This window comes from Rhopalosiphum padi, chromosome 3, assembly GCF_020882245.1.
Source record: "Rhopalosiphum padi isolate XX-2018 chromosome 3, ASM2088224v1, whole genome shotgun sequence".
In the NCBI taxonomy this organism is placed as follows: Eukaryota; Metazoa; Arthropoda; class Insecta; order Hemiptera; family Aphididae; genus Rhopalosiphum; species Rhopalosiphum padi.
In genome coordinates, this window is record NC_083599.1 from 33,812,795 (window position 1) to 33,824,326 (window position 11,532).

The following is an 11,532-nucleotide window of genomic DNA, read 5'->3' on the forward strand; positions in this document are numbered from 1 at the left end:
TCAATTTTTTTTTATAAAGGTAATCAGAAATATTTATCTCGGTATCATTGTACGACGTACTCGGGAATTCCTCATTTTTAATATTAAAAAAACTGAAATAATTAGCTCCTTAAAATATTATGCAGGTAAAAAAGCCGTATGTCTTGAGTAAAACTCAATGTGGATGAATCTACGTAACATAATGTATAGTATAATATAGTACCTATTGAGTATTAAATAACCGAACTGTTATTGCAAGTCGAAGATAATTTTATCTTTAATGTAGCTTTTTTTTTTTACTATTCAATACCCGTAAAACGTAGGTATATATATTTTGAAAAACTATTGCGACTTAGAGTACAATTTTGTTACAGATTTTAAATGTCTATAATATGTATGATATATATATATCTTATATCTATATAATACTATCTTTCTACATAACTATCGATTTATTTATTATTTACAGGCTAGGTACAACTGTCGAAAACGACATAAAATGGACATAAGGTAGGTACAACGCTACATACCTAACTGAAGTTAATTTTTCTACTAATATATTAAAATAAGATTATCGTATTCTATTTTAAATACATTAAGTAAGTGATTAAAAGTAATAAGTAAATAGTTCAAAAATTGCTTTTTAAATTTTTAATCTCGCAGCGATAGCATTACAATACAATCAATCGAAACTTACTAATTACTATACTTAGTAAATAGATACGCATTTAAATGTATTTTTATTGTTAGATTTTAATTTGTAAGAACAACATTGCATAATCAAGTCAGTATAAATAAAATTTCGATGTTTTACGATTCACATTATATTTTAAAAATAATAGGCCTGTTTTTTAAATTATTTTTAACAGATATTTTTTCATCACTGTAATATGAAATATGTTAATCGTATTAAGTACCTTTTTATTTACAATATTATACGCCAAATTAAATGCAATTTGTTTCATCATATAAATGTTTTCAAAATTCATTTTTTAGCTATAGGTTAGCTAATAATATTAATTTTCATCTTTTTTTATAACAACAATGATTGGGAATTAAAAAAAAAACACTACAGAATGATAAAAATAAAACAACTACGTTTTTCGTTTTTTTATATTTAACTCGCGAAGAGACCACGAAAACAAAAAGAAAACTTAAAATAAAACTACGTGTTGCGCAGCGAGAATTGAGAAATTTGATTACTTATGTATACCTACACCGCGTAGATATGCCTATGTCGTTTATTATTTTTCACTCTACAAACAATTTCTTTATATAGACCGCATTAAAATTTAAAAAATGTTTCTTGACAACTCCTCAAAATGTTGATATCTCTTACCTCCAAGTAACAATTTATATAAAAAACATGAACATTATTATTTTATGTTATTCGATTTACATCAATACATTATAGTTTATTATTGATCATCTGTCGACTGTCACGTAATTGAATTTTGAATTCGGAATAATATAGACACCAAAATAGTTGTGCGTTTCAATAGTATCAAATTTTAATGTTATTATTATAAACAATATATAACGACGACAGTATGGGTATAAATTAAATTATAAAATGGAATTATTTCAAGAGATATTAATAATATATACGATAATCAAATAAAGACGATAAACCGTATAATTTAACTGTAATTATTCAGTTATATTGTGTATCTACAATGTATATTCTACATGACTACATACAACGATTGAACATAATGTTTTATCGTCGTTTTATATTGACTATATTGAAATTTAAAAGTAAATAAATAGTGTTGATAAAATGAAAATTATGCGGCGTTTGGACAATATATATATAAAAAAAAAAAAATATTTGTTGTCGTTTACGGGTTTACGTTATCGATAACATTACTGATTACTTCGATAATAAGTACAAATAATATATAATACATTATATTGTTAGACCGAATCCGTTTAGAACCGTTTTACGAAACCAATTCAAATTTAACTCATATTCATTGCAGTGACCTATTCAATAATGCGGAGATACATTCGATTCCTACTACAATACAGCGCTGTGGTTACCTATTTTTACCCCCTTTTTAAAATATTGTAATCAAATTATTGTGTATATAAATATATCTATAGATATTATATAGGACATAGGTATATTTGCACGATTGCACGTATTCATAATCAAATTATCAAATTGTACTTATGTATTAATTTTTTGTTCACGTTTCCATTTTGTCCTAAAAAAAAAATTGAAAAACATTTAAAGTATAAATTAAATTATTATTCCTATTATATATATATATATATTCCTTTTATATTATATAAAAATATAATATTATTAATAAATATATTACACAACAAACCACATGAATAGGTACCGCTACATTTTAAGTGTCATACCTAGTTTATTTTAAACATGGATATTTCATTTTCATTCGTTGGCCCACAACTTCAAAAAGGTTCTTTTATATACTTGCCGCAGTCTACTAATAAGACCATACCTTTAGTAATTTATACTATTTATATGTTTTAGTGTTTTTATTTTTACCTATATACTTTAGTTATTGATAGTATATAGTATTCATTTAATTTTAACAGCATTTCTTTAAATCATAAAATAACGGATTTCGTATACTTTTTCGGTATAACGTGCATAATATTATAGGTATATATCGTTATATGTGTAATATATGCATACATATCGTATACGGCATATATACGCCGCAGAGGCGAGTCCACAACGTCGATGTCACTATATTATTATTTATTTTGGCTTTCTCTCGAGAAAAACATTCGATCAGTACCTACATGACAGAGGGTAGAAAATAGGTATGCACTGCGTAAATATATTGTATACACCCACGACGTGTATATAGATTATACACATGGCACCTACCTACAGCAGGTAAGAGCTCGAGAAAAGCAAAAAAATCGAACTGTCGACGAGAAGAAAACGAAAACGAAATTCATGTATATAGGTTCGCGTTTGACAGGAATTGTTGACGGGGGCGGCAGCATCAAAACGAGCTTTTTTATTACCGTATTTTATCGTATTACCGTATAATATAGTATATTATTATATTATATTTATATTTAAATTTAATATTATAATGTCGATTGCTGCAACGGCGACGGTAACGGCGGTAACGGCGGCGGCGGCGGCGGCGGCATCGGCACTAGCGCTGATATAGCGGAACCTCGTCAAAACAGGGTGGTGATTTCGGTTTTGCTCATACGATCCGACGCGTTGTTGACGCGTAGACCGCACGTGTCGCTGATGACCATTCTGTTCTCGGTTAACGCCGTGAGTCGTGACACTTATCACATCTGTTGACACTGTTGCGCTGTGCTGTCGTCCGTTCGATTTCGAATTTCTCGATCGCCCAGTGAGCGTCCGCACGGTGCAATAATTGTCGCACCACACGATTTAGTTCAAATTTTCGATTGAGTGTCCTGTAAAGACAGTAATTGAGATGGAGTTGAACGAAGAAATATTCAAAGCGATTTTTCTGAACGATTTGGACGGGTTGCGGAGGATATTCGTCAAACGCAAAATCGGCACGTGGAACCTGATGGACAGACGAGGCATGGCACCGATCCACTACGCTGCGTTCAGAGGCAACTTCGAGATCGTCAGCTGGCTTGTGGCCGAGGTGAGTTCCCCGATCACCTCTCCTTCTCCCCCCCTTCATCACCGACAACCACTATAATCAACCGCTACCACCACTACCATTCGACGGACACGCGGATAGCGTGTACGAGTAATATGAATTGCGCGCCAAAAACATAATTATTACTGTGTCGTTGTAGAAGGTTGATATAGTCGGGTAGTTTAAAAATGGCGATTGCCCCGCATGAAATTATTACACGAGAGCAGAATATCTACGCCGTGTGTGTTTATATTTATTTCATACTCTGATAATGTCATATTATTTTATTTAGCTAAAATCGTACAAAATTACCTACGTTAAAATTTATAACTCGTTATTGCATTTTAATTAATTTTAAGGTATATACAACACTAAATTTGAATTGGTGACCACTATAGGTAGCATATCACTTAAAAATATTGTACAAATATTAATTATATCATATTTACTTGAAAGGATTGTTCTAATAACAATTAGTTGGCTGTATATTATTATAAGAATACCTACCATACGCGGCGTATTTACGAGGGCGGGGGATATGAGGGGATAGATCTCTCTTGGTTTTTTTTTTTACTTATAGGTATAATAATGTCGTACCTATATTACAGAAATACAGAATACAATTATTGAAAACGCTACATTTTATTATAATATTAAATATTGTTCTATTAAGCATTTTGAAATATTATGGTTGATGCCCGTAATCTTTACACTACTTACAGCTATATATGTATGATGTATATGCTTGAAAACAATTCGTATTTAAATCGTAAAATGTCGTCAATCGTTATTATTGTCAATAGTTATCCGGCTATTATAATGCTTCTAATAATAAGCGTTTGGTTGCTATTTTAAAACATATTGTATGGCAAGGGCGTATATATAAATAAGAATTCTAAACAATAAATAACAATAATAATATGGAGTACAAATAATAATCAAACTCTTAAAAGGACGATATATTTACATATGTTGTCTCTGTCTTACTACCGTACATCATACTAAATTTGCATTCAGCAGAATACATTTTGTGATGTTAGCTTTAATATTAGAGTAAATTTACCTATTTACAAATTTACAAATAAGAATATTATGTAGAAAATGTTTTATGCTTTTATTGATATTATCATTTTAAAGTAAGTTATAGTTATGTAAAATATCACAACTTTAAAATATTCATAACTCACCTTAAAATGATATAATATCAATAAAATCATATAATATTCTCTAGATAATATTCTTAGCTTTAAATTTGATAATAAGTAAATTTACTCTAATATTAAAGCTAAAATCACAAAATGAACTCTACTGAATGACAATTTTCCATACCGTATGTATGTAAGACAGAGACAACGCATGTGGGTATAACGTCTTCTTAAGAGGACGTCGCAGCCGCATGTGTTGTCTCCGTCTTTCACACGTACGACATAGACAAAACGCGTTTATTTAGTCTGAGTATAATTCGCTCAATTTTGGTTCTAGAGTAAATATACCTATAATAAAAATAACATATGAAAATATTTCGGAGGGAAAGACGCTGAGTTTTTTCCATTATTCTCAATATAACGATCATTATAATCGTTTAGAATTAAGTGAATTAACGAAAACTTCAAAATGTTAAATAACCTTTAAAAAAAAACTCAGTGTCTTGCTCTCCGAAATATTTTCGTCATATTTTAATTTTTTAATAGATTTATTTACTCTAAAATCAAAATTGAGCGAGTTCTACTCAGATTGCGCAACCACGTTTTGTCCATGTCGTACGTGTGTAAGACAGAGACAACACATACGGCTGCGTACTTACTGATAATATATATATTATCGATATTTTTGAGAAACGGTGGTGATGGTGCACCCCCCCCCCCCCACGACAAAATCCTAAATATACCACTGCCTATCATAGCTATATACATATTTCATTATATACTTATATATATTTTATTGTGTTTACTTTATCATACGCGGACCTTGATAAATTTAGTTGGTGGGAGGGAGGGGAGCTTAAGAACCAGGTTACTTAATGAAAATAATTATTAATTACTTCTTATTTAGTTAGAAATAATTTTGTATATGTTTTGTAAAAACAAAAAATAAATTTTAAAAATAAAAATCAGCTAGCGTTTAGCGTGTGACAACTAATTTTATTTCAATATAAATACGAACAAATAAATTAAAATGTAGTTATATATTGCATAGTATAGCAATATTACTACAAATACAATAATAATTAAAAAAAAACTGATGTAGAAGAAAATAATAACTTTTACTGTTTTATTAAAATAATAAGTATAATATAATATAAATTAATATTATAATATAATAATATTAAAAAATAATTAGTATTGTTATGCCCCTTAAACAGTATATTTGTAAATAGTGTTACAAAACTGTAGGTACATAACTAGGGTATATATTGGCGTAGAGGGGGGGGGTAATTAGGCTTAGCCTTCCAAGCCCCCCTTCCTCTAACTCTGCCAATGTCTACTTAATAGCTATATTTATTGTACACAAGTGGCCAATTTCAAAAGCACTGTACCTTGAAACACGAGTACGTATCATACTACCGACAAAATACTAATAAAAAAAATATGATTTTTTTAAATAATCACCTCAACAGTTAAAGGTCGAATGAAAGTATTAAGTACCCATGTTTAAAATAAACTATTTTACATAATTATTATTATACGTATTAGCGATATCGATAACGGCGAGTCTTATAATACAAGATAATACAGTGTTTTTTACACAGCCAGTATTATAGACGACCGATAGATATTAAAGATTCGATTAAACCTCTGCACTATTTTTAAACCAACGTTATGTTCATGTCTTTACAGTTTACAGCATAATGTTATGCTTATGAAATATTATTATCGCCGACAGACTCGCGTGCAATCCGTATTCCGCAAATGCGCCGACCTACCGCGTACACAATATTGTGCCGTCGGTTTATTCACCGCAACAACATACTCGTACTGTAGTACTTTCTCTTTTCGCGTTTCAGGGCGCCGACGTTAACTACGGCAAAAACAAGTATCCGAATTCCCCTTTGCATTTCGCCGCTCTCAACGGCAGCGTTGACGTGTGTAAGCTATTGTTGGAAGCCGGCGCCAGGAGACATGTGACCAACAGCATAGGCCGCACCGCGTCTGAGATCGCTGTTGATACCGGTATGTATGGGCGTCGGGCATTGTGTATGGGTATAATAATACGCGGTTGCAGCCGACTTACCGTGTCTCTTTATTGCGGTGTGCTTATAATTATGTTTATGCTCATCAGGCAATTTTCAATGTGCTAAGTTGATCAACAACTATTTGCCCAGAGGAGAAGTCATGTGTTTCGCGGCACTGGATTCTGCTGAAAGCGAACCGAAGTTGGCACCCGCAATGGCCGAACTCGTTTACAAATACGTTATGATGGTATTAATAACTAACGACAACGATGTATATGTATTGCTGCGAATAATGCGTAATCGTATTCGTAATCTTTTTCAGACTAATATTCATCCAGTGAAAGTGATTTATGAGATGCCAAATGTTTTCCTGACTAAAGATCACGCATTGAAAATTTTCGACGTGTTGCATTTGTTGAGCAGACGTGAATTTGAAAAGCATCACGATACAAAAGAAATGCTGTCTTTCAAATTTCATTATTTGGCTACCATGCTCATTGAAATTGCAAAACCCAAGTAATTTATTTTTAAAATAGACAATAAGTTTATGTATATTATGTATCTATTAAATATTATAATATAATGTTGATTATTTTATTCACAGTGATGTTGGAAATAAAAAACCATCAGATCTCAAGGACGCATTTACTCAAAAAATATCGAAGAGCCATAACTTTTTGGATCAATTTCTTCATGATTGCATTGTAAGGTTCTCGTTCAAGGATTCTACACTTTTTAGAAGAGTAAGAGTTATTTTCTATAATTAAATTATTGTATGTTTAATTTGAATGATAGTTAATTTCATAATTAAAACATTGAACTTTTAACTGCATGATTATTGATTATTAGTTTTAATCATTTATAACAAATAATGAAATTAATGCGTCTAATTAGAAATACTATTGCTGTATTTAAAATTTTAAAACAAAAATTTTTTTTTATATTTTCAATGAAATCACTTGCAACATTTTAATAATAATTATTATTAACAATAATAAATACTAAAATACATGTATTTGCGTATAAATGTATAATGATAGCTTAGTTACTTCAGACAAGTGCATCACATCCGCATGAGTTGTCTCCGTCTTGCAAATACGTAGCATGGCAAATTTACGCTCAGCAGATCACGTTTAGCTCCATTAGGTAAAAAATTAGAGTGAATCGATTTATTATGAAACTTGATGGTAAGAACATTAATATCTGTGTTTGTATGTATTAATTTTTACGATAGTTCAATTTTTTTGCAAGTTATGCGTATTGCGTATAATATAATATAGCATAAATTGAAATTGCTCATAACAGTCATAACTCACTCAAAAACTGAATAATCGTAAAAAAAACAATGTACAAACATAGATTATGTTCTTACCATCAAGTTTTATAATAGGTGGGTTCACTCTAGTTTTTAAACTAACGGAGCTAAACGTGATTTGATGAACGTAAATTTGCTATGCTGCGCACTTGTAAGACGGAGACAACAAATGCGGGTGTTGCGTCCACTTAAGAGGATGTCACACACTGTTTGTTTTCTCTCTCTAGCTTACGCGCAATATAGACAAAACGCATTTACGCAGTCTGAGTAGAACTCGCTCAATTTTGGTTCTAGAGTAAATATACCTATTATAAAATTAAATTTTGATAATATTTCTGAGTATAAGATAATGAGTTTTTTTCTATTATTCTCAATAGAACGTTAAATATATCGTTTAGAAATAGCTATTAAGTATAACTACAACATTTTTAAATAACATTTAAATTTTCAAAATTTAAATTTTTTTTTTAAAAAACTCATCGTCTTGTATTTACAAAATATTATCAAAATTTTATTTTATTATAGTTCTAGATGTATTTACTCTAGAACCAAAATTGAGCGAGTTCTACTCAGACTGCGTAAATGCATATATATATTACGCGTGGGCTAGAGAGAGAAAACAAACAATGCGCTAACATCCTCTTAAGTAAAATAATATATAAATTTACATAATTATATATATAGGTACAGGGTGATAATTTTATCATTAAACATTCATTATTTCGAAAAGTGTTGGCTTTTTTCAATTTTTTTTTCCAAAATGTTTTGTTTTTTGCTTTTCTAAAACTATATAACATTTTCATTACTTTCAACCTTATATTTAATAGTGAAACCACTATCAATTATTGATTTTTAAATGGCAATCTATATTTAAAGTGTCATGAAATAATATGACTATTTTTTTTTTATAAATTTTAACGTTAAGAGGACGCTTCATCCGCATGTTTTGTCACTGTCTTACTAACGTACATCATAGCACATTTGCGCTGCAAAACACATTTTGTGATGTATAGCTTTAATATTAGAGAAAATTTACCTATTATCAAATTTAATGCTAAGAATATTATCTCGGCAAAGTCATATGCTTTTATTGATACTATAATTTTAAAGGGAGTTATGACCATTCTTAAGTTGTAATATTTTTCATAGCTATAACTCATTTTAAAATGATAATATCAATAAAAGCATATATGACATTTTCTAGATAATATTCTTAGCTCTAAATTGTATAATATGTAAATTTACTCTAATATTAAAGCTAACATCACAAAATGTGTTGTGTTAGGTATAGTCGAAATTTTACTATGATGTACGTTAGTAAGACAGAGACAACGCATATGGGCGTAGCGTTCTCTGAAGCTTGTTACACACAGAGCGATACAAACGCGCGCGTCCGCATTTAAATCGCGGACAATAATCGTCCAAAATAGTACACATGTATTTAGACGTGTATAAATTTAAACGGGGTAAAACAGGTGCGTTCGGTCGTAATCGAACGCTAAAATTAAGCCATGAGTTTCCAATGTCTATATTCACACGAAACGTTTCCATACGCCCATATGCGGGTTTATTTTGGTGGGGAAAATCCAAAAAAATAGTGGGTACGTGATTTTTTTGACGCGATTATAAATGCTAGTGTGTAATTAACGTGCGTTCAAAGTTTTTAAATCGCAACTAATTAAAAAACGCGGACGCGCGCGCTTGAATCGCTCCGTGTGTAACCAGCTTATTATAAACTTATTATTTTTCGTTTAACTGTTATATGAGTCATAGCTGCTCTAAGTTGGGTGGTTTGATGTTTTCAGCTGGTTATTACACTTAATAACCACAGGTTATTACGGCTGTGAAGCGTTGATTATAACACAATTTATTATTATTTACAAATATTAAATTTCATATCAAAAATATTGGGATACCACAGGTTATTCTCTAAATTAGATATGACAAAATATGTTAGTATAGATTGGGCGTAGTAACTACAGGTAAAAATGCATCACTACGTCGAATGATAGTCGTATAGTATATAACGAGATAATTACAATATGTTAATAAACATGAAAAACATGAAAACAATCAAATTTTACCTATTATTATTATTTATTATTTACGTGACTAATTGACTTCATAAACATGAAATATTATAATAACCGACAACCATTCAACTTTGAATAGCTATATCTTACTAAAAATTAATGAAAAATAATAATTTAAACGTTAAAATTTATAAAAAACAATTGTCGTATAAATTTAGTACATTTTAATTTAGGGTGCCATTTGAAAATCAAAAGTTGACAGTAGTTTCACTTTTAAATTGAAGGGTGAAAAAAATAAAAAATATATACTACAACTCGTGAAAAAAATTTTGAAAAAAAAAAACGAAAAAAGTCAGTGCTTGATAAAATAATTTATGAGTGTTCAATAATACAAATATCACCTTGTATAATATATTAAATAATTTATTATGTTACCTATTGGCTATTAGTAATGCATTATAATATGATAAAGGTCACTTTTATATATTTTTTTTATAAATACAAATCTTTTTAAACTTTTAATCTTTGACTTCTACTGTAAAATAATTAATAATGATTCAAATGGTTCAATAATGATACATTTTTATCATTCTAGATGGTGTCTTATATGACACAAGGCATGGATAGTATGCGATCTCTTGACATCATATTGTTAGTGATTGGAAATAAACGTGCTCAGACTGGGGAATCCGCTAACAAACTGCCCATAGTATGCGGTGCATGTGAAGACATTAATGTTTCAAAGAAATGTTCCAAATGCAAGACCGTGCAATATTGTAGCCGCGAGTGTGTGCGCATCCATGCCGCTATGCACAAGAAGGAATGTAAGCAGATACGCGAGGAAATAAAAGCTTTGAAAGCATCTGACGAGACTTCTGCTTGGGCCAGATGCTTATCCAAACTGGGATTCAAACAAAATTAAATTAAAACAACAATCGGAGATACATAATTTAGTAGTTATATCATGGCATAAAATAGTAGATGGTTTTTTGATTTAGTTACATTTATCTTTAACAATAAAATTAACGTTTGTGAAAAATATTTACATAACAATTTTACTAAAAGTATCATCCTGAATTAAGCATAATAAATATAATATTATATTAGACATAGTTTAGTCGCCAATATACTTATATCTTATGATATTATTAAAACTTTTAATCGCTTTTATCATATTGTATTTTGTCAAACATTTTAAACTTAACCTGTACCTGATTTTAAAATATTTTTACAAATTAATCTTTTCAATCCATTTTATTTTTTTATTCCAATTTTTGTTTAATAACCCCTATGTAATTTGCAAGTTTGTAACCTATCCAACAATTAATATGTAAAACATTTTATTGAAACATCTATAATACAATATATAATTTTTTTGGTTTTTGGCAAAATAATATGTGTGTGTACGTG

General features: G+C 29.8%; 1 protein-coding gene across 1 annotated transcript; it reads left to right on the forward strand.

Moving 5' to 3' along the window:
- The first annotated feature begins 3,264 nt into the window (after positions 1-3,264).
- On the forward strand, positions 3,265-11,149 carry LOC132927105 (ankyrin repeat and MYND domain-containing protein 2-like). Its single transcript, XM_060991566.1, has 6 exons — positions 3,265-3,605; positions 6,607-6,772; positions 6,882-7,021; positions 7,097-7,290; positions 7,379-7,517; positions 10,718-11,149. Exons 1-6 carry the CDS (start codon positions 3,426-3,428, stop codon positions 11,042-11,044), a joined length of 1,146 nt encoding a protein of 381 aa, XP_060847549.1. The 5' UTR covers positions 3,265-3,425; the 3' UTR covers positions 11,045-11,149.
- Positions 11,150-11,532: the final 383 nt, after the last annotated feature.

Excerpts from the sequence above, each read along its gene's own strand:
- LOC132927105 (XM_060991566.1), top strand. The coding sequence starts at position 3,426 with ATGGAGTTGAACGAAGAAATATTCAAAGCGATTTTTCTGAACGATTTG. Across the intron at positions 6,773-6,881 it reads TGAGATCGCTGTTGATACCG|GCAATTTTCAATGTGCTAAG; the intron begins GTATGTATGGGC and ends TATGCTCATCAG. Across the intron at positions 7,291-7,378 it reads ATTGAAATTGCAAAACCCAA|TGATGTTGGAAATAAAAAAC; the intron begins GTAATTTATTTT and ends TTTTATTCACAG.